The following is a 24,451-nucleotide window of genomic DNA, read 5'->3' as shown; positions in this document are numbered from 1 at the left end:
AAACCTCAGAGATACAGAGAACTTGCACACTGAATAGAAATTTCTCATTTGATCTACAATTCCCTTTGTTTCTTATTTGTTTATTAATCTGCCTGATGTGAAAGGTGACAGATTCCAGAATACTGCAAGAAATTAATAAATGGACAGCCTCAGTTTACAATTCCATTTTCCCGGGCACTGTTGGTAAGCCTCGATTCATTCTGTTGTTAATGACATCTTATACTGTTCTTCCGCGATCTGCAAGGTCCATCTTTACGATGTCCATCCGGTGGGTTCTTGGTCTTCTCACTACCTGTTTTCCTGGCATGTGCCTTTCCAAGTTAACAAAAGCTGTCCTTGTTGGCTGCATTCTCAAACTGTGAACCTCATGCATTTCATCTCAGATGCCTGTAACTTTGTTGAGTCCTTCTTAGTGAGGGTGCATGTTTTGATGCCATAGATAAAGATCACTATGAAGTATTGATTGAACAACACCAGCTTGGTTTATCTTGGTACTTTGGGGTCTCAAAGGAGTGTTCTTCTGTGCTCTATTTTCCACCTCCTTTGTTTTGGAAATTAAACTTAAAACAAAAAAATAAATTTGTGATTTCAGACACATTGAGGGCATTAACCAGAGGGTGGATATAAACAGTGCCTCAATATTCTGATGGATCTCTTCATTTCCATAAGGCCAACTTGCATGTTTGATGCTTGTTGTTTAAAAGGACCTAACATTTAGATCATCAGCCCTATGAGGGCAACAGCATGGATGGCATCTTTCTTTGTATTCATGGTTTGCTAATAAAGATTTCTAAAAGGCTCCTGACTTCTTCAACATACTGTATGTAAATGTTTTTACATACCGTAGCTGTGATATGATATCACTCTCAGAGTTTGTTGTAACAAGATTCCTTGTAACAGTGTGAAGAATGCATTAAATGGCCTCAATTTCTTCTAACGGAATATAATTTGGAAGTTAATGATAACTAAACAAAAACTGATAACTGAGTTTGTAATTGCTGTGGAGGAGGTAAGTTTATGTTCTGTGATATAAGCAATTCATCCCACAATTTTAGTTATTCAAGAAATGAAATGATCTCTTCAGGTTTGTAAGTACAGAATTTGAAGATCATTGTCACTTTGTATGTAGGAAAGCATTTTATTGATAATGAGTATGAAATTCAAACTATCAGTTCTGAATAAAAATATAATATGCAACCTTATATTCACACACAGCTAAGTTGGCATCACATGCTATGGAGGTTACTGGGAGGAAAACTGAAAAGGGCTAAAGATCTGACATGAAACCATAGTGAGCCACGCTATGAGTCGGTCGCTTAGAAGAGTTCTTCTGTTTACTTGAAGAATAAACTTTATCTTTAACAACATTACATTCTGTGAACGATGGTTAAATTACATTTCTGGAGGTAATGTAATCATTAAAAAATAATTTAAATAGTTGGTAAACTGGGAGAAATAATAGGCATAATGCAGTTAGAAATTTGACTTTGGCTGCAAATAGTGACGAATTTCTTATCTTATGAGGCAACTAGTTCAGTGATTAACCTAATCCTAAAGTATGAAAGATATGCCAAGTATTGATTTGGTCACCAACAAAGCAAAGACACAAAGCAAGGCTCACTATTTTGAATAAACAGTGGATAAATACCATACTAAAACTAATTTTATCATTGCATAAAAAAAATACTATCAACAACCACAAAGACCTTAGGATACTTAGATCCTTTTCATCTTCTTCACTTGAATTCCATATGAATTCTTCTAGTGCAGTATGAAACCAAAGGGAATGACCAAATAATAGATCTAAAAATATCTATACCAGTATCCTATTTGATTTGTGCAAATATCGTTTTAAAATTTGACATTATTTTGCATATTGCTTTTGGAAATTAATCATATACCATACATGGAAAATGTTTTTGCTTTGGAAGAACTATTTACCTACACCGGTATGTGGATTTTTATCTAAATAATATCCAATCTGATTTGATTGTTTATGTCAGATTATCCACATTTTGTCCAGTAAAAATGAATGGTTTTTGTGATTGCCAATGAGGTTTAAAAGCAGGGCTGAAGCTGGTTATATACTTCCTCATAAATTTTATTTGATTTAATAACCTGCAAATCGACATTTGAATTAGTTAAATGACACTTTTATTCCTTCTTTCCTGTTTTACAAATTAATTCTTCAAAATTAGAGTGTTTTGATTTCCGAGATGCAGTGCCATAGTCTAAATGTTTACCTTCAGTAATGTTTTATAATGTGGCAACAGCAGGATGGAATGATGGAACTTTTTGCTGAATTACTCTTGGGAAAGAAAAGAAAGACTGAATGAATCTATGCAAACTCACTAGGCTAGTACCTGACAGATGCAACTCTGATAAAAAAGTACCGGCACAGGGATAAACGATACCTTAATTGTTCCCAGATATAACATAGGCTGATACATTTTAGTAAATTAAATTATTTTAAGAATCAGGACCTTAATCTAACATCATGAATGTTTATTGTTAATTACAAGCCATTTAATTCAAGTTGAAAAGACATTCCAGTTTTGACATATGTTTTATGGCTGGAGGTCATCAGAAAATTTGCATTATGGAAGTTAGTGTGGCAGAAGTGCAACCCTAGCAACCGTGCAGGCTATGTCTTATGCTGGTGGTTATCTGAAATTAGAAGCCATTGATGGATTCCGGCCATGGCCGAGAGACATATTTAGGATCTTTTGATTTTCGCAAAGGGAAAAGTGTTTTCTTTTTGACACCAAAAGGGCACATACAGTACTGGTACCGGTAGCCTGCATAGAGCAATATGAAAGCTAATCAAACCTTCATTTCATATTTAGTTGGTAGCGAAGAAACTGCAGAGTCGACCACCAATGAAAGAGCGAACTTTATGCAATGTTTAACCAGAAGGTGACAAAGACCATTATTATACTGACTGCATTGGAAAGAACCATACTAAAAGAACCTTCATTTAGGTCTATGCTACTGTGGAACCTGAGCTTACATCTGACCTGATCTGATCAGAAAGTAGGAACCAGTACTCTATGAACATCTCATTTCATCAATAACTCTATTGTTCATCTATAGACTACGGTACCTATATCTGGATACTTCATGGACCATTGAAGATTTTCCAATGAGTTTCATCGAATGATGAGAACACATACATACCGTAAAGCCCATCTCTTGACGAGAATATAAATGGTTAAGCTAAATTTCTAGGAGTAGGTACCACCGAAAATGATTATGTAGCCTATTTTTTTTTTTTTACTGAAATTTGAATTAGATCAGGAGTCAAACATTGCTGCCTCCAAATCCTGACTTTGGCACTGTACATACTTTTCTACCGCATTTGCTAAGTTTTAGCAGACGAATGACTGTACCTACATCAGTAAAACAAATCACACGGCCGTGGACAAATCAGAACAGGAAAGTATCTGATATTTTAACCTCATTGGAAGGGTTTTAACAAGACAAGATTGCATTCCTTATAAAGTACCGTACATAATTGTATATAATTGCTATACCCACCAAATATAGTTTATGGAATTTTAGAAATGGATTTTGAAAGCAACTATAAAAGTTGTTTGTTCTCTTATGTCTCTGGCTGCATTGAGTACCGTATATTTCCTTCTAGGTGAGTTGTGAGTTCCTTTTCTTTTAGCCAGCGCATATTTTGCTGGTCTTCGCTTATAGATAGCCTCAAAGAAAATCAAGGGTTGTGAGGTCTAGTAAACGAGGTGCTATAGCAAATTTTTAACACGTCTCTGAAGTGGGAAACAAAAGCTTTGGAAATAAATTCCACAAAGCTGCAGTTTTTGTTGTCGAATACGTTTGGGTCGGTGAGTGCTCGAAAACGTAAATGTTTTAAAATCGGAATGATCTTTAGCATGTGCAACGATAGTGTTCAATAAAACATAACCAGACAAATATCATGGCGCTTACAGCCCAGATGAGCCTTGGCCTACCAAGCGACCGCTGTTCAGCCGGAAGGCCTGCAGATTACGAGGTGTCGTGTGGTCAGTGCGACGAATCCTCTCAGCTGTTATCTTGGTTGTCTAGACTGGGGTCGCCATCTCTCCGTCAGATAGCTCCCCAATTTTGTAATCATGCAAGTTGAGTGGACCTCGAACCAACCGTTAGGTCCGGGTAAGGTCGCTGACCTCGCTGGTAATCGAACCTGGGGCCTCCAGTTGAGAAGCAGGCACGCTACCCACAATGTTCTTAGCGACTTGAGTCTGGCCTCGGTGTGATGCATAGAGTTTATCACGAAGAGGATCCTGATGAAGTTCACAGAGATGCTCTGTGGTTCATATCTGAAATTCTACATACGGTATGTAAAGCTCCACTGAGATTAGGGTTGCCATATGTCACGTATTTCACGAAAAAGATCGGCTCTCCACTAGTTTTAATTTTAGAGGCTGGGGCTGTACCTTAATTAAGGCCACGGCCGCTTCCTTCCAACTGCTAGGCCTTTCCTATCCCATCGTCGCCATAAGACCTATCTGTGTCGGTGCGACGTAAAGCCCCTAGCAAAAATAATTTTAGAGGGAAAATCGGTTTCGGTCGCTTCCTTTCCCCTGCCTCTCTACCTCAACAGGCCCGCCCATAGCTCGCCGCTCGGTTGTGTTCAGAGAAGAGTAGGCCAACAATAATTCGCGTTTTCTATCCGAAATATTATTTAAAAGATTGAAGGAGGGGGGAATATACATTTTACTTTTAATGTTGAACAATGATATTGATCTTAAGAATAAAATTCCAATATTAATTTTAAAGGAGTTCAATAAACCCACGAACACACAGGACGAGCCGAAGCTGGTATGACCACGATATCAACAGTCATAACACTACAAGTCTGATTGCTTTGAGATGAAAGTGTCCTCCTTCACTCATCAAGGGATTGTCCATCTGTACCGAATGATCATTTATTAACTGTATCATCTGGTGACAGACTTCGAAGTGAACTCCCTTGTCTTCAATGAAGGGACGTTCCACGGTATGCATTTCATAGGGTAAAATTTCCGGTATTCGTACACAATTTTTCGAACGCTTCAATGCGCTGTTTGCAGTGCAATGTCGTTCTTCTGTATGGATCCTGCTCCACATTTTGACATGGTAACTTATTTTTCATAACCCAGTCTACACGCCATTCTTGTGATTAACGACATGAGAAGAATTACGACGATTAAACTCTTTGTAGCCTAATTCTGTATTTCCATTATAATACGAGTTTCTATAAACCACTCTTCGGCACAAAATGAGCTCCATCTCTGTCCAACGCTTCACTGCTAATAAACTTGTCAGTAAATCAGTGAGAAACTAATAATTTGAGTAAAAGATCTCCAAGGTCAATAATTACGGGCTGCCTAATGCAAACAATTAAAAATCCCTCCAGAATCTAAACTATCAGTAATTAATTCATTACTTTTCTGACGAAGCTTGCAGAAAAATGTCTGAAACAGCATTCCTTTGCTACTTCTGAAATAAACTATTTTGTGATGTTCTAATACAACCACAATTTTGTATTAATATTTTATAATTCTAGCTATTGAGTAATGTTACTATTTGTAACAAGCACAGTTTATATTGTTCGTTGTTGGAAACGTATGGTTATTTCTAAACACAAGTGAATAGGTTTTTCTTATTTTTGACATAATGAAAAATGAAAATGCTCAGCCTGTTTCCAGTCATTGGACCGGGTCTATAATGTAATGAGTGAAGTCACCATCTAGCGGCGATCTTTTCAAACAATTACTAGCAAGTATATCTAAATTACATTCCCTTTTCAGAAGGATAACTTGATGTGGGAAGAAAGTCAAGATTTTTTTCTGTACGGCATTTGAGAAATGATGTAGCTTTCATACTCATGTTATACCACCAAACATGGATGAGTACAAGTTGTTACCAATTTGACTCGATGAATGTATGGTTATTATCACTAATAAAATTGAGCTTGCCTCAGTGTGAACTTGAGAGAGAAATGCGAATTGCTGAACTGATGTAGGCTGTGTAATGTATGGAGAAGGTTTTCTGATTGTTAGAGCGTGTCGAAGTTTTTTGCCTGCTGAAGTTTCGTCAGCAAAAGTAAACCATTCTCAGTGATTTAGAAATTCGACGCTGCCTAACAATCCAAGAACCTACTTCACATATTAAAAGTAAATTATTTTAACATCCTTCACCAGTCCTGTACATGATGATCCTCAAGTTAATTCAGTGTCGGTTATTATCAAGAAAATCAAAACACGTCATTAAAGGAAAGCAAGAAAGAAGGTAAGAAGTGAAGGCAAGTGTCGATTTCCAGTATTTAGAGCTTCAGCTCTGCTTATGTCGAGAGTTAGTCTGGCTATGTACAGAGTGCAGGGCAGGGCTCCTTATACCGTGTTCGCCTCAGTGGCACCCTCTTCCGTCGTCGTTGTAGCCTGCTCGTTCTCTTCTGTGTCGTCTTCGTCGGTGTCGGGTGGGAATGTAGGGAGCGTGATGCTGACCCGGCGGTTGGAGGTGCCACCACCGCCAGTGGCTCCCCCTCCACCCAGACCGCCTCTCAGTACCGCCCGGCCGATCACACGGAACAAGTACTGTGTGATATTCGCTATCTTTCTATCGATTAGCTAAAAGAGACAAGGCATTATAGAACGCGGCACACATGGAAGACCCTCTAATTACACTGAACCATGCAGAAGACATTTAATAATACCCAAAATATAAGCAACATAATATCTAGATGATCAACAGAATTCCAGGAGGAGCAGAGAACTAAATGAAGTAATCTAATGAAGCAGAAGACTCCTCGAAAGCCTCACATACCACAATCCACTAGTAGAATAAGCGTATGAAAAATAAAATTGGCATCAGTAGATCAAATGTATGGGGAAATACATTTGATATAGCCTATTAACAATGGGACTCTGGGTAGTATAGGCTAATAATTTTCTTCTACTTGCATATTTACCATATTTTTCGACTGAATAAAAAAAAATCATTTGCCTCAACGAAATATAGAATGAGTAGTGAATCCCAGGTCTTCCGGCGACGATGGGATAGGAAAGGTCTAGGGGCAGGAAGGAAGTGACCGTGGCCTTAATTAAGGTACAGCCCCAACATTTGTCTGTGTAAAAGTGGGAAACGAAAACCATCTTTAGGGCTGCCAAAAACATGTTTAGTACCGGTGCACGAAGAGTGGACATAATTGCTGTCAATAAAGTCCAAAGCGTCGGCTCCATCATTAATCTCACAGTGCACTTCGATTCGAAACATGTATAGACGAACCAACAGTAGTCGTTCTTCAAAACCGCATACAATTTAAAGTGGATCACAGTCATTGGACTGCTAGTGGATTGCAGTGATACAATTATTCCAACATTTTTTCAACATTTTCATCTTGGAAATAATCTACATAAAGACGTGGCATTATTAGACTAACCTCAAGAGGTCCTCTTCAGCTTCTAAGGAATCATCTTTATAACTAGCAATAATGTCTAGTCAAAATGTCTTTATCTTTCTAAATTTATAATATATTTATTTACAGACTTAAATATTGTAATAAGACACTTTATATGGTATACTTTGTCCTGTGACAAACCATGAATTGTACTCCTGTTGCTGTAGTAGTAGTAGTAGTAGTAGTAGTAGTTGTTGTTGTTGTTGTTAGGCAGTCATGTTTTAAGTTTATTTTATTATCACTTGTAATGTTAAGCTAGTAGTAACCAAACCAAAACCAAACCCCATGGCACTACAGCCCTTGAAGGGCCTTGGCCTGCCAAGCGACCGCTGCTCAGCCCGAAGGCCTGCAGATTACAAGGTGTCGTGTAGTCAGCACGACGAATCCTCTCGGCCGTTATTTTGGCTTTCTAGACCGGGGCCGCTATCTCAAAGCTAGTAGTAAGCTCAGCCTATAAGTATTGTAAGCCGTAGTGTTAAGCCCTGAAAATACTTAAGTTGTGTGTGAATTTGTATATAATGATGCTGGATTTATAATGTTAAACTAATAGTATTTCTTGTAATATATCCTTTCCATTGAATTTCTTGTTGTATTCTTGTTGTTGTGTAGTTTTGTTCTAACTTTATTTTATCATCACTTGTAATGCTAAGCGTGTAGTAAGCTCAACCTGTAGTATTGTACGCTGTAATGTTAAGCACTGGATGTACTTAAGAATGTTAAACTAGTAATCTCTACTTCTTCTTCTTTTTCTACCGCTTTTCCCACATTGTGGGGTCGCGGGTGCGAACTATGTCGCACATGGAGATTTTGCCCTGTTTTATGGCCGGATGCCCTTCCTGACGCCGACCCTATATGGAGGGAATCACTATTGCGTTTTTCTGTGGTGGTTGGTAGGGTAGTGTGTTGTGTGAATATGAAGATGAAATCTCCGACCTGGCCGGAAATTGAACCCGGGACCCTCTGAACCGAAGGCCTCAACGCTGACCATTTAGCCAACGAGTCGGACTAACATTATTATCGACTTCTTTCTTACATTTTTCTTGTAATATTTTATTTTCATGGAACTGCTTGTTGCACTTTTCTTGTTGTAAATGTTGTTGTTGTCGGGTAATTATGTTTTTAACTGTACCTTATTATCACACTACCATTGCCACCGGGATATTTCCCAATTGCGGTGTATTTGTTAATAATTATATTAGTGTCTCTGAAACGTATGAATAAATGTACGAAAATAATTTTGAATAATACGAGATCATTAAAAACCTCGAAGTTTTTGTGTTTCGATATAACCTTGCATATTTCCCCACAGAAATAGGATACAAGTCACGTCTGTTAAGTGCTATCATGAACTCTACGACAGCAGATTCCCGGTTCTGCCACGAAATTTGAATAGTGGTACGAGGGCTGGAACGGGGTCCACTCAGCCGCGGGAGGTCAACTGAGTATAGGGGGATTCGTTTCCCTCCTTAGCCATCCTCGAAGTGGTTTCCGTGGTTTCCCACTTCTCTTCCAGGTAAATGTCGGGATGGTACCTAACTTAAGGCCACGGCTGTTTCCTTCCCTCTTCCTTGCCTATCCCTTCCAATCTTCCCATCCCCCTCAAGGCTCTTATTCAGCATAACAGGTGAGGCCGACTTGGTGAGGTACTGGTCCTATTACCCAGTTGTATCGCCGATCCAATGTCTCACGCTCCAGACACTGCCCTTGAGGTGGTAGAGGTTGGGTCCCTCGCTGAGTCCGAGGGAAAAACCAACCCCGGAGAGTAAACAGATTGATAAAGAAAGAAGAATGAATTCATTCATACACCACCAGCTGGTTGATTTCAGCTTGAGAACTACCGGTACGCGAAAATGTGATTGCAAAACCTCTGTACAGTACTGTACTGCAACAGACACCAATTCAAGAGTGTATTCTAGTTAGAAGTGCGAATACCAACCAAAAGAGGTACCGTACTCTGGAGTTTGCTTTTTAACAGATATCTCTCATCAGCTCTAGCAGAAGACTGCTGTGTAGGCAAATTAAGGTTTTCATACTAGTGATTTAGGCCTAATTGCTTTAAAGTATGTGCGTTAAATAATGGAATTCTCATTTTCTACCTTAACATAATAAATGTCTCCTTTATGTGAAATTAAGGGAGTTTGTTGTAATCTACTAATTTTATGACCTGGAGCGACCTGGCATCCGGGATTTATAATGGACTGACTTAGAGTAGAGTATTTGAGAGCAATGTATTTTACACGCTATTTGTCGTCATAACCTACAAAGAGGACACCATCGGTAACAGACTCTAATCAATTGAGTACTGATGTAACTACATACATATTCTTGGGACTACAGCACTAGTTTCACCCGAGTGCAATACTTCAGAACGAGCTGAGAGCAACTTATCTACGACGCCAGCTGTTATAAACATCATTTCTCAACAGCTGGCTGTAACGTGCCGTAGCAGAACAATTTTCTGCGGTGAAGTCACATTGAAATGAAAGGGAAGAGTCTGAATGGCCCGCAAATAATGGATTACACCGCGAAAACACTTGTTGAATCGGATAGTTTCTAATACTACGAGTTATATTAAAACAACTTTTGAAGTTCGATCGGAGGACACTACAGAAAGTAGCAGACTGGACCTCACGGCTGGTCCCAACCGTCGGCTGTGCTAAGAATGGTTTTCCGTGGTTTTCCATTCTCCTGCACTAAGGCGAATGCCGGGATAGTTCCTAGTATAGGCAACGGCCACCAACACTCTCACCTTCTCCGCACATCTTCCATACCGTCACACATTTCCTTAGAGACGGTGTCACCGTTTAAAAGGCCCGCCTCTCCCTTCAGGGGAGGAATGACAAGAGTTTTAGTGAAGTAAAGAGTAGCACTTTTCGTCGGTATATGCAAAGTGGGTCTCGGCCCACAAGTGGCCACGGCTGGTCCGTGGTTCAACAGCTCTGCACTCCGACCGGCCAACCGAGCAGAGGTGGGGTGGCTACGGCTCTACGCCTCTGTATTCGGGAGACGGGACCATAATATGCTGTTCACCTTACAAGCTGCGATCATACAATTCCACAACCATACCGCGCTGGCGCGACAGCTGGTAGAACTAGACTAACTTTCACTTCTGGCACCAAATTGATGTTGCACAAGCCCAGTGGTCACTCATATAGATCAAATGCTTGTCTCTGCCACTAAAACCTCGAACTTCCAAAGTTCAGTATAGCACTGTTCAGTCCGTGAGGAAAGCGTTAGAAATAACGATCGACGTCTACACGTTAGTTACTGAACATGGATGATGACAGAATACAGTCGAACCTCGATATCTCGAACCTCCATTACTCGAATATTCAGTATCTCGAAGTAACTTAAATTTCCCGGCCGTTTGTACAATTCTTCACGTGTATTTATTTCTCTATTAGTCGAAATTCGGTTACACGAATTTCTCGATTTCTCGAAGCAAACATTTCCTCCCTTGAAGCAAAAAATACTCTGTAACTGGAATTTCGTGCAACATTAACTGTGCAATACGGCATTTGTGGTTTGTGAGGAACAGTTAATAAGTAAACAAATGTTTACAGAGATGCTGGGAGCTAATATGACGGGAACCGAAAAACTAAAACTTCTAATGATCGGAAAATCGGCGAAGCCTCCTTGTTTCTCGGGTATGAATTAATTACCGGTCACGTAGGAAAGCAACCCCCGAAGTCGCGGATGACAAGCTCCATTTACGAATGTCGGCTGCGTGCTTTTAACGAGAAGTTTCAACGTGAAGGGAGGAAAGGTTAACAGTAACACACAGAAGACATTAACGGATTTTTTCCAACGGTGTTAACGGAGGTATGTTTCTTGTTTCACTACTGTATGTACTGTATCCGTCCGCCTCTGTGGTGTAGTGGTTAGTGTGATTAGCTGCCACCCCCGGAGGCCCGGGTTCGATTCCCGGCTCTGCCACGAAATTTGAAAAGTGGTACGAGGGCTGGAACGGGGTCCACTCAGCCTCGGGAGGTCAACTGAGTAGAGGTGGGTTCGATTCCCACCTCAGCCATCCTGGAAGTGGTTTTCCGTGGTTTCCCACTTCTCCTCCAGGCGAATGCTGGGATGGTACCTAACTTAAGGCCACGGCCGCTTCCTTCCCTCTTCCTTGCCTATCCCTTCCAATCTTCCCATCCCTCCACAAGGCCCCTGTTCAGCATAGCAGGTGAGGCCGCCTGGGCGAGGTACTGGTCATACTCCCCAGTTGTATACCCCGACCAAGAGTCTGAAGCTCCAGGACACTGCCCTTGTGGCGGTAGAGGTGGGATCCCTCGCTAAGTCCGAGGGAAAAACCGAACCTGGAGGGTAAACAGATGATGATGATGATGATGATGTACTGTATCCTCTCTTCTAAAAGTGACTATAATAAGGGTTATAATTAAAGCGATACCGTAAAATAGAATTTGTTTGTATATTTTAAATACTCTCAAAAATAATGTATTCGGTATAAACCCGTAGATAAATATTATTCAATTTGGTGCTATACATGCTCAAAAACGGTATTCTCTATGTCTCGGAATTTCGATAACTCGGAATAAAATTTAGCTCCCGAGGTGATTCGAGATATCGAGGTGCTACTGTAATTACAATAATAGCCTGCCTGGTGGCCATGGTCGTGAAGTCGTCGAGTCTATATGGCTTGACACCGCGGTTAGCCGGTTCGTGTCCCTTTGGACAAAAATATTCTTTAAAATAATGATAATTATGTTATTGGCTTTACGTCACACTATCTACTTTTACGGTTTTGGGAGACGCCGAGGTGCCGTAATTTAGTCCCGCAGGAGTTCTTTTCCATGTCAGTAAATCCACCGACACGAGGCTGTTGTATTTGAGCACCTTCAAAGACCACTTGTACTGAGCCAGGATTGAACCTGCCAAGTTGGGGCCAGAAGGCCAGCGCCTCAACCGTCTGCGGCAAAACAATTTTTACCATCAGAATGTTGGCCGGGTCCGCCTCTGTGGTGCAGTGGTTAGCGTGATTAGCTGCCACCCCCAGAGGCCCGGGTTCGATTCCTGGCTCTGCCACGAAATTTGAAAAGTGGTACGAGGGCTGGAACGGGGTCCACTCAGCCTCGGGAGGTCAACTGAGTAGAGGAGGGTTCGATTCCCACCTCAGCCATCCTCGAAGTGGTTTTCCTAGTTCTCCTCCGGGCAAATGGCGGGATGGCACCTGACAGGCCAGGGCCGCTTCCTTCCCTCTTCCTTATTTATCCCTTCCAATCTCCCCCCCCCCCCATAAAGGCCCCTATTCAGCATAGCAGGTGAGGCCACCTGGGCGAGTTACTGATCCTCCACCCCAGTTTAATCCCCCCGATCTTAAGTCTCACGCTCCAGGACACTGCCGGTAGAGGTGAGATCCCTCGCTGAGTTCTGGGAAAAATACCAACCCTGGGCGGTAAACGGCTTAAGAAAGAAAGAAAGAAAGACAGAAAGAAAGAAAGAAAGAAAGAAAGAAAGAAAGAAAGAAAGAAAGAAAGAAAGAAAGTACTAACCAACCCAAACATGAAAACATTCTTAGAAGATATCAGTAGCTGCATTCACGAAGTAAAACCTTAAAACCTTAATGGTGTCGGGAAATTTATGACGCTAATTCCAGATAGAGCACCCTCCCCCCTCCCCACCCAGCCCCCTACCATCTCCTCAGCCCAAAATCATGTCCATGTTAAAATGTGTCATTGATGGCTTTTCGGCTATTGGACAGCGTATTTTCGTTTGTTGTTGGTACTTGTGCATGGCGTTATAAACGAGATAATCGCACATTATTTCAGCCATGGACGAACAACAGGCGTAATCAAAATCATAATGAAAGATAAATGAAATTATACGAGACCTTAAGACTGAAATCCTGACTCCAACATTAACACGAAATGTCCCCTCCATTCCAGTTGAAAACGCAAATAGGTGCAACTCATAAACGATCTACCATACGGCTTATGGTTCATAGGAACGTTTTGTGTTGTTTAAGTTGTGGGATTTAAGTTTACTATTCACATGCCAATTACATTCGACTCTTTGGCTGAACGGTCAGGGTACTGCCTTTCGGGTCAGAGGGCTCTGGATTCGATTTCCAGCCAGGTCGGGGATTTTAATAGCTTCTGGTAAATTCTTCTGGCTCGGGGACTGGGTATTTGTGTCCGTTCCAACACCCCATCTTCATATTCAGACAACACACCACACTACCAACCATCACAGAAACACGCATATAGGGTTGGCGTCAAGAAGGGCTCCCGGCCGTAAAACAGGGCCAAACCCACATGTGCGACACAGTTCGCACCCGCAAAGAAGAAGAAGAAGAAGAAGAAGAAGAAGAAGAAGAAGAAGATGGAAATGATGATGATGATGATGATGATGATGATGATGATGATGATGATGAATCACATCCCAATTACGTCCCACACGTTTGGGAAACTCTGTATAATTCTACAGGTAGCAGTTTGATGTTCCGAGGGACTATTGCAGAAAGCTCAGTTTGTATTAAGAACAGGAAGTAGCTTGTAACTTGATCTGTAATGCAGTGATGTGCTGGTGACACGCTTCCGGAGAGAGTCAGGGAAACCAGACACAATGCACAATGTCTTGGTTGATTAAGGGCGTGAGTGAAATGGGTGACGAACACTCGTCCTTGCCTTAGGCGTGGCGGCAAAGGTCAGTTGACATGGTAAGTGGGTGAAAGTTGCCCATGTGACCACTAAAATGGGTACATCATGGACGTGCGTGTCCTATCAGCTGATGGACACATCAAGGTAGACATTCGTAGCGATTTCCATCTCATGGGAAGCGCAGATTGCCCGACGTACTTCGTATACTGTGTGGAACAAAGATTCTGGTTTCTGCATTATTTTTAGAATTTTAAGGAAGCACCCTACTCAAATGTTGGCCCAGAAATGGCCTAAAAACCAAAAATATTAATAGCTACTCAAAATCTCAGAGATCTTGGTTCAAAATGCAAACCCACAGCCTCTTCTCCGTTTCAGCTGCGTCAGGAATGGAATTAACGAAGCCTCATCTACCGGCTAGGATAGGAACTGTATCGGCTGCCCAATCCTGTCACACTCCTCTCGGGCAATGATTAATGATTGACAGATGACATGAAAATATAGTTCCACTCCTTGGATGAACAGGCCTTTGCTTCAGAAGGCCCCGGGTTCGATTCCTGGCCGGTTCGGATATTTTAATCTTCTGGCTGGGGGACTGGGTTTTTGTTTTCGCCCCAACACTCTCCTCTTCTAATTCACACAACGCAGCACACTATTAACCACCACAGAAACACGCAATAGCGATTACATCCGTCCACATAGGGTTGCCGTCAGGAAGGGCATCCAGCCGTAAAACAGCGCCAAATCCACATGCGCGACACAGTTTGCACCCGCGATCTCGCATGTATGGGTAAAAAGGAAGAAGAAGATGAAATGAAATGATGCTGAAGAGTGTTGCTGGAATGAAAGATGACTGGGAAAATATGAGTACCCAGAGAAAAATCTCTCCCGCCTCCGCTTTGTCCAGCACAAATCTCCGATGGAGTGACCGGACTTTGACCCACGGAACCCAGCAGTGTTAGGCCGGCGCGCTTCCACCTGAGCCACGGAGGCACCTCGGAGCACTTAGTGATATTCAATTTTTTCATAGTTGGCCCCTTTTAAACGTTTAAATAACATCCGTGCGTCACTTCCGGGTATTCATAATTCATTCAAGAAGGAACTGCCACGCGCTGTTGGTGGGGGTAAGGGAATGGAGGAGCGGAAAGGAACTGACCACCCTACCGCACGTAAACTCCGACTCAGGCACACCTCTGCGGAGGTTCGGACCTGCCTTCGGGAAGAATAAACCCTTACCTTACCAAGAAGGAATTCGGACTTCCCACGCTATTTTTAATATTTCTGCCTTGAAACTTAAATAATAATAATAATAATAATAATAATAATAATAATAATAATAATAATAATAATAATAATAATAATGGTCCGCCTCTGTGGTGTAGTGGTTAGTGTTATTAGCTGCCACCCCGGGAGGCCCGGGTTCGATACCTAGCTCTGCCACGAAATTTCAAAAGTGGTACGAGGGCTGGAACGGGGTCCACTCAGCCTCGGGAGGTCAACTGAGTAGAGGGGGGTTCGATTCCCACCTCAGTCATCCTGGAAGTGGTTTTCCGTGGATTCCCACTTCTCCTCCAGGCAAATGCCGGGATGGTACCTAACTTAAGGCCACGGCCGCTTCCTTCCCACTTCTTTGTCTATCCCTTCCAATCTTTCCATTCCCCTACAAGGCCGCTGTTCAGCATAGCAGGCGAGGCCGCCTGGGCGAGATACTGGTCATCCTCCCCAGTTGTATCCCCCGACCCAGAGTCTGAAGCTCCAGGACACTGTCCTTGAGGCGGTAGAGGTGGGATCCCTCGTTGAGTCCGAGGGAAAAACCTACCCTGGAGGGTAAACAGATTAATAATAATAATAATTTTTATTTTATTTATTTTATTTATTTTATTTGTTTGTTTTTAATAGTGGCGAAGTTAGGACTCATGATGCTCTCTTACACTTAACCACGTCATTGTACAGAAAAACCGTAAAAAGCATATATACTGCTTACAAATCTGGCAAGTTTATTACTAATTAATTCCTCTATTTTCAATTTATATTGATGAATAGGCTCTGGGAAATGTAATATATTCCACAGATTAATTTGCAGAAATTTGTAAATAAATTAGAAGCAAGTAGAAGAAAATTATCTTGATTGAGATATCTGTAGAAAAGTAACGGAAACAGTTCCCGAAAGTTGCCATTCATTAGCATTTCATAAATATGTATTTTTTTGCAAAAACATACCTTAGTATCACCGTCCCTTGATAACCTGTATCGTAATACATAATGTGCAAAAGAGTATCAATTTGGATATTCTATATTTTGATGTTCACAACATGAAATGAAAGGTGGACTAATGAACGACATAAAATAATCCTGCTGAAAGCGAAAGACTAAGAAATTGACGACACGGTACCAGGATAGATGAATAAGAAGACGTGCAACGAAAAGTGTATAACTCTTGAGCAAGGAAAAGTAGTGGCAGAAGATATCAAAGTCAACGTTGTGTATCGAGGCATTTGAAGAGCTTCATCCCAGTGAAAGACAATTAGAGTCAGAAGAGTTGACTCAGTCATAAGAGGGATACTTTTAAAATATATTTACAAGACACACACAGTCGTAAACTCACACACGTAAACAATATCACATGTACATGTTTAATAGCAAAAACTTGCTCTTCATTTAAAATTAGAAACTGCAAATAATAATTCTTCGTTCGGGTTGAAATGTGTCATAATTTAAAGTGTATTGTACAAACTGCCGAAATCAATCAATCAATCAATCAATCAATCAATCAATCAATCAATCAATCAATCAATCAATCAATCAATCAATCAATCAATCAATCAATCAATCAATCAATCAATCAATCAATCAATCAATCAATCAATCAATCAATCAATCAATCAATCAATCAATCAATCAATCAATCAATCAATCAATCAATCAATCAATCAATCAATCAATCAAACCACATTGATCTGCAGTAATTAAAACTAAGAGGACTTTTCCTACTAGTGAAACTCTCAACCTGTGTTCATCTGGTGAAAGTTCTTTATGGGATCACTGTAATTACCTAGGTGTTAATATAAGGAAAGATCTTCATTGAGGTAATAACATAAATGGGATTGTAAATAAAGGGTACAGGGGTTGTAGGGGGTTGTAGTAAAGATGTAAAGGAGAGGGCATATGTGTCTCTGGTAAAAGACCCCAACTAGAGTGTGGTTTCAGTGTATGGAACCCTCACCACGATTACTTGATTCGAGAACTGAAATAAATCCAAAGAAAAACAGCTCGATTTGTTCTGGGTGATTTCCGACAAAGGAGTAGCGTTACGAAAATGCTGCAAAGTTTGGGCTGGTAAGACTTGGGAGAAAGGAGACGAGCTGCTCGACTAAGTGGTATATTCCGAGCTGTCAGTGGATAGATAACATGGAATGGCATTAGTAGACGAATAAGTTTGAGAGTGTTTTTAAAAGTAGGAAAGATCACAATATGAAGATAAAATTGGAATTCAGGAGAACAAACTGGGGCAAATATTCGTCTATAGGTAAGGGAGTTAGGGATTGGAATAAGTTAGGGATTGGAATACTTTACCACGGGAGATATTTTCCAAGTTATTTGCAATGTTTCAAGTTTTAAGAAATTCAATCTTCAGGATATTATTTTTAAAACTGTAGCTTTCTTTTCATTTATTATGAAGAACAAGTTTTTACTATGCAAAAAAAAAAAAAAAAAAAAAAAAAAACCAAACAAAGTTATAGTAGGTAACGAAAAACAGTTGATGATTTCTAACTGTAAGGGACATAAAAACTTACCTGTGAGATCCCAGGGAATAATTGTCGCAGCACAGCGATGGTTCGCTTATCTCGTGCGACCTGCTCTATCGCCGATTCGTCCAGCTGAAGTGTGTGTAGCCTCTCCTGCAACACAGGAAAACATATTGTTAGATACACACAGAAAACTGGAAGAAGTTGGTCAAAATATACATAGTGTTGGAGGGGAAGAAAGAAGGAATCTTAAACTATCCGAGACGAATGGGAGAGAATAGCATGATCCAAACTTAAAAAGAGAGTATTTCAGTATCGCTATTCTCCAGATTCTAAGATCGTAGGTTCAGATCTGGAGGAGGCAGTTGAATTTTTGAAGGGCGGAGAAAAGTCCACTTGACTCTCCATGTCGTATGATGTCGGCGTTTCTGTGACACTCTAGCGGGTTGTTCGATAAAATTAACTTAGTCCTAGAACGCCATAGCTATTCGTATAGCAATTTCAGTATTTTGCAAGTGATTTATTGTTTGCAAGTGATCGAAGGTCTCCGGACACACAAGTATAGGAACATTTTGGAATGGGGAAGGTAAAGGTCGTGACATATTAAGGAACAGCCCCAACATTTGACTGGAATGAAAATGGGAAGCCATGAAAAACAATTTTCAGGGCTGTCGACTGTAGGATTTGACCCGAAATCTTCCAAGTGTAGTGGTTCGCGTGATCGGCTGCCATCCCCGGAGGCCCGGGTTCGATTCCCGGCTCTGCTACAAAATTTGAAAAGTGGTATGAGGGCTGGAATGTGTTCCACTCAGCCTGGAGAGGTCAAATGAGTAGAGATGGGTTCGATTCTCACCACAGCCATCCTCAAAGTGGTTTTCCGTGGTTTCCCACTTCTCCTCCAGGAAATTGGCGGCCTAACTTAAGGCCACGGCCGCTTCCTTCCCTCTTCATTGTCTCTATCCCTTCCAATCTTCCCATCCCCTCCACAAGGCTCCTGTTCAGCATAACGGGTGAGGCTGCCTGGGCGAAGTACTGGTCCTCCTTTCTAGTTATATCCCCCGACTCACGCTCCAGAACACAACCCTTGAGGCTGAAGAGGTGGGATCCCTCCCTGAGACCGAGGGAAAAACCAACCCTGGAGGGTAAAAAAATTAAGAAAGAAAGAAAGAAAGAAAGAAAGAAAGAAAGATCTAAGTGCAGGCTGACAGGTACACGGCCCGAACTATCCAGCCAGCTCGATCAGTAACGAAGGCAGCAGAAATAAAGGTATTAAGATGGATGTGTTGGGTAACGAGAATGGATAAAGTCATGAAGGAGCACGCAGTGAAAATATCAGAGGCAGGCGGAAAGATCAAGGAGACACAATGTGGTGGGGAGGGAGAGAAGATATACGAGAAAATGGACACTGAAGATGGAATTAGAGAGAATTGATTTCCTTGGACCGAAAGGGGAAGAGCCTTCTGAAACGATGAACAAGACTGCGATGAATGAAGCAGTTCATCAAACACAGTGATTCTTTATACGAAAATGTGGGTAATTTCCAAAAAAAAGAATAGTATTATGAAAATGTCGCAAATTTTGGGCTGGAAAAGCCTGGGAGTAAGGAGTGGAGCTGTACGACTAAGTGGTATGTTTCGAGCTGTCAGTGGAGAGATAAACTTGAAGTAGGATAGATCAAAATATGAAGATACAATTGTAATTGTGGAAACATTCGTTCATTGGGAGAGGAATTAAGGATCAGAATAAGTTACCCAGACAGATGTTCGATCAATTTCCGACTTCTCTGAAATCATTTAAGTAAATGTTAAGTAAATAACTGATAGGTAATTAATGAACGTAAGTTTTCGTGGCTCATTGTATTAACACAAAGAAATAAAGAAATGAACTGGCTTAAACTTTCACCTGAGCGACAGCCCTAAATGCAGATCAGTGGTGAATAAATGAAGGAGAGAGATAGGTTATTGAAATAATCTTTTCTTTCTTTCTTTCTTTCTTCTCAGCGAGGGATCTAACCTCTAGCGTCTCAAGGGCCGTGTCCTGGAGCGTGAGACTTTGGGTCAGGGGTTACAACTGGGGAGGAGGAACAGTACCTCGCCCAGGCGGCCTCACCTGCTCTGTTGAACAGGGGCCTTGCGGGGGAAAGAGAAGATTGGAAGGGATAGACAAGGAAGAGGGAAGGAAACGGCCGTGGTCTTAAGTTAGGTAACATCCCGGCATTTACCTAGAGAAGTGGGAAACCGCGGGAAACCACTTCCAGAATGGCTGAGGTGGGAATCGAACTCATTTCTACTCAGTGGACATCCCCAGGCTGAGTGGACACCGTTCCAGCCCTCGTACCACTTTTTTAAATTTCGTGGCAGAGCCGATAATTGAACCCTTACCTTACGGTACATGTTAGGATTATCCCTTGAACGAAGTGATGGATCCCACCTTTATCACCTCAAGGTCAGTGTCCTGGAACGTGAGTCATTCGGTGATACAACTGTGGAACATCATCAGTACCTCTCCCAGGCGGCCTCATGCGATATGCTGAACGGGGAACTTCTGGGGATTGGGAAGATTGGAAGCGATAGGCAGGAAGAGGAAAGGACGGAAAGGATACGGCTGTGGCTTTAGGTTACGTACCATCCCGGCATTTGACTGGAGAAGAAGTGGGGAAAACCACTTCGAAGATGGCTGAGTCAGTTGACCACCCGAGGCTGAGTGAACCCCATTCCAGTCTTCGTACCAGTTTTTCAAATTTCGTGGCAAAGATGGAAATCGAACCCGGGCCTCCGGGGGTGGTAGCTAATCACACTAACCACTACACCACAGAGGCGGACAATTACATTTTTCTTTCCCTTTCCTGCCGCTGGTTGGTACAGCTGCCCAGCGGGACCCAGTTTGGATGAACTGGGTGACAAGGCTGGTGAAAGGGAACGTGTTTTCCTCCCACGTGGCCGACATCCACGAGCTCACCTCATGCTATTTCGACCGTTTTAATCGATGAGTCGTAAAATGAGGCAAGTTATTTGGTAAATCTCGACTTGCCGAAACTCCTTTCACTATCTTGACGTCACCTTTGGGGTTGGCCACATCCTTTCTTGTAACTTTCCCACAGTCCCTTCTGCTGCTTCTGCTGTGCTTGAGAACTAAGTGAACTAAGTGTCGTATACCCGCCGTTTTTAGCGATGACTGTAAAATAACGTGGCAGTTATTCTGTCACGGTTACGTAATTGTAACAGATATAACAATTTCTTACTGTTACTTCTCATAACGACTAGTTCTTTCCCAACCTTACGGACCATCACGTGAGCGTTGGCTGCGCGGTTAGCGTCGGGCAACTGTGAGCTAACATTCAGGAGATAGTAGGTACAAATCCCACCGTGGTTATCCATTTTACACCAGGCAAATGCTAGGAATGTGCCTTAATTAAAGCCACGGGTTCTACCTTCCCATCCTAGTCCTTTCCTACTCTTCCGTCGCCGAAAACCTTCGATGAGTCAAAGCGACGTTGAACAAGTAGAAAAAACAAAAACAACTCACTAAAATAATAATAATAATAATAATAATAATAATAATAATAATAATAATAATAATAATAATAATAATAATAACGTATGGCCTTAGCTAGCGCGTGCAGACATATTCATTTCACGACATCTGGCTGCTTGCTTGTCCATTTTGACGTTCCGTTTTACTCTAGGCCTACCAAATGGCAGAATAAACCTTCTAAGGTAGAGTTTTAATGAATGTTGTCGGGTAAACACCGAATGTGTTTGTTCGTTCGTTCGTAATCTGTTTACCCTCCAGTGTCGGCTTTCCCCTCGGACTCAGCGAGGGATCCCATCTCTACCGCCTCAAGGGCAGTGTCCTGGAGCTTCAGACTCTGGGTCGGGGGATACAACTGGGGAGGATGACCAGTACCTCGCCCAGGCGGCCTCACCTGCTATGATGAACAGGGGCCTTGTTGGGGGATGGGAAGATTGGAAAGGATAGACAAGGAAGAGGGAAGGAAGCGGCCGTGGCCTGAAGTTAGATACCACCCCGGCATTTGCCTGGAGGAGAAGTGGGAAATCACGGAAAAGTACTTCCAGGATGGCTGAGGAGGGAATCAAACCCTCCTCTACTCAGTTGACATCCCGGGGCTGAGTGGACCCCGTTCCAGCCCTCATACCACTTTTCAAATTTCGTGGCAGAGCCGGGAATCGAACCCGGGCCTCTGGGGGTGGCAGCTAATCACACTAACCACTACACCACAGAGGCGGACACCAAATGTGTTACCAGAGATTTTTTACATGCTGACATCGTACGGCATGGAGTGTCGAATGCACTTTATTCCGCCTTTCAAAAATCCGACTACCTCTGCCGGGGTATAAACACGCTATCTTGAGATTCGGAGTTCGACACACTTTATCACTGATCCACAGAGAGAGCTCAAATAACTCAATATCCATTGCCAAGTACCTTCTAGGGGCAAAAAGTTTAACACTTTCTCAATGTTATCTGACCATCGTTTGGCATGGAGGGCTGCATTAAACGGGTCTATGGACTGATGATCAAACCAACAACAACAACAACAACAACAACAACAAGATAACATGAATATTTCTGTCGCAGGTGTTACGTTGCATATGAGAAACGAAGAGATTCAGATATCGTGGTTTTAAAAGAGAAAACACATTCGATTTTAAAAAACTTATGTCTGAGAAAGAGAGGTTTGGGAGTTTCTCAAATCTCTCATTGGCGATTTCTGCTAGCAGGATACGTATAATTTTTAAAATTATACAATGGGCTTTTCATGTACTTAAAATAACACAGGCCCGCCTAGGCCGTGTAGTGTGGTTAGTGTGATTAGCTGCCACCCCCGGAGGGCAGGGTTTGATTCCCGGCTCTGCCACGAAATTTGAAAAGTAGCACGAATGCTGGAACGGGGTCCACTCAGCATCGGGAGGTCAGCTGAGCAGAGAGGTGTTCCATTCCCATCTCAGCCATCCTCGAAGTGGTTTTCCGCGGTATCCCACTTCTCCAGACAAAGATCGGGATGGTACCTAACTCAAGGCCACAGACGCTTATTTCCCGTTCCTTGCCCATCCCTTCTAATCTCGCCGTCCCTCCACAAGGCGCCTGTTGAGGATAGCAGGCGAGGCCGCCTGGGCGAGGTACTGGTCGTCCTCCACAGTTGTATCCCCCGACCAAATGTCTCACGCTCCAGGACACTGCCCTTGAGGCGGTAGATATGGGAAATCTCGCGGAGTACGGGGGAAACCAAACCTTGAGGGTGAACGGATTAATAAAATAAATAAATTAATAAATCTTTCTTCTTCCTTTACTGCCCAGGGTTGGTTTTTCCCGCGAACTTGGCGGGGGATCCTACCTCTACCGCCTCAAACGCAGTCCTGGAGCGCGAGACTTTGGGTCAGGGGATACAATTGGGGAGGAGGGCCAGGACCAGTACCGCGACCAGGCGGCCTGACCTGCTATACTGAACAGGAGCCTTGTGGGGGGATGGGAAGATTGGAAGGGATAGACAAGGAAGAGGGAAGGAAGCGGCCGTGTCCTTAAATTAAGTACCATCCCGGCATTTGCCTGGAGGAGAACTGGGAAACCGCGGAAAATGACTTCGAGGATGTCTGAGGTAGGAATCGAACCCCTCTACTCAGTTGACCTCCCGAGGCTGAATGGACCCCGTTCCAGCCCTCGTACTACTTCTCAAATTTCGTGGCACAGACGGGAATTGAACGCGGTCGTCTAGGGTGGCCGCTAAACACGCTAACCACTACGCCACAGAGGTGGACAATATAATAATAATAATAATAATAATAATAATAATAATAATAATAATAATAATAATAATTCGTAACATAATGTGTCCTTTGTGATGTAGTGGTAAGCGTGGTTAGCTGACATCCACCGGAGGCCTGTGTTCCATTCCCGGCTCTGCCTTGAAATTTGAAAAGTGATACGAAGGCTGGAACGGGGTCCATTCAGCCTCGGGAGGTCAACTGAGTAGAGAGGGGTTCAGTTCCCTCCTCAGCCATCCTCTAAGTGCTTTTCTTTGGTTTCCGACTTCTCCTCCAGGCAAATGTCGGGATGGTATCTAACTTAAGGCCACAACCGCTTCCTCCCCTCTTCCTTGTCTATCCCTCGCAATCCTCCCATTTCCCCACAAGGCCCCTATTCAGCATAGCAGGTAAGGCCGCCTGGGCGAGGTACTGGTCCTTCCCAGTTCTATTCCCCCGACCCAAAGACTCACGCTCCAGGACACTGTCCTTGAAGCGCTAGATGTTGGATCCCTCGTGAGTCCGAGGGAAAAACTAACCCTGGTGGGTAAACGGATTAAGAAAGATAGAAAGAAAGAAAGAAAGAAAGAAAGAAAGAAAGAAAGAAAGAAAGAAAGAAAGAAAGAAAGAAAGAAAGAAAATAATGAGTCCAAAAATTTTGAATGGACAATAATAATGAGCGATTGAAGGAGACTATTAGGAAAAGAAGACTGACATTTTATGGACACCTCCTCAGAATGGATGGAAAGCGATTGCCAAAAAAAAAATCTTTGAAGTTCTTGATAGTGGACCTTAAGTTTCTGACAAGTAGTTGCAGAAGGTTTAATTTAATTTCGTGTGGCTATTTCTAACCAAGTGCAGCCTTGTAAGGCAGACCCTCCGATG

The 24,451-nt window shown here is 42.4% G+C and overlaps 1 protein-coding gene across 1 annotated transcript in view; it reads right to left on the bottom strand.

Annotated features, from left to right (window-relative positions):
- LOC136872270 (uncharacterized) overlaps positions 1–24,451 on the bottom strand; it is a 141,418-nt gene that overhangs the window by 61,902 nt on the left and 55,065 nt on the right. Inside the window, exons 3-4 of the mRNA XM_067146094.2 lie at positions 17,853–17,957; positions 6,384–6,614 (exon numbers count right to left, since the gene is read on the bottom strand). Of these exons, the coding sequence (XP_067002195.1) occupies positions 6,384–6,614; positions 17,853–17,957 (336 nt within the window). The remainder of the gene's footprint in view (positions 1–6,383; positions 6,615–17,852; positions 17,958–24,451) is intronic.

This window comes from Anabrus simplex, chromosome 1 (genome assembly GCF_040414725.1).
Source record: "Anabrus simplex isolate iqAnaSimp1 chromosome 1, ASM4041472v1, whole genome shotgun sequence".
NCBI classification, from domain to species: domain Eukaryota; kingdom Metazoa; phylum Arthropoda; class Insecta; order Orthoptera; family Tettigoniidae; genus Anabrus; species Anabrus simplex.
The sequence above is the reverse complement of the archived record's forward strand: the minus strand, read 5'-3'. Positions and strand labels throughout refer to the sequence as shown.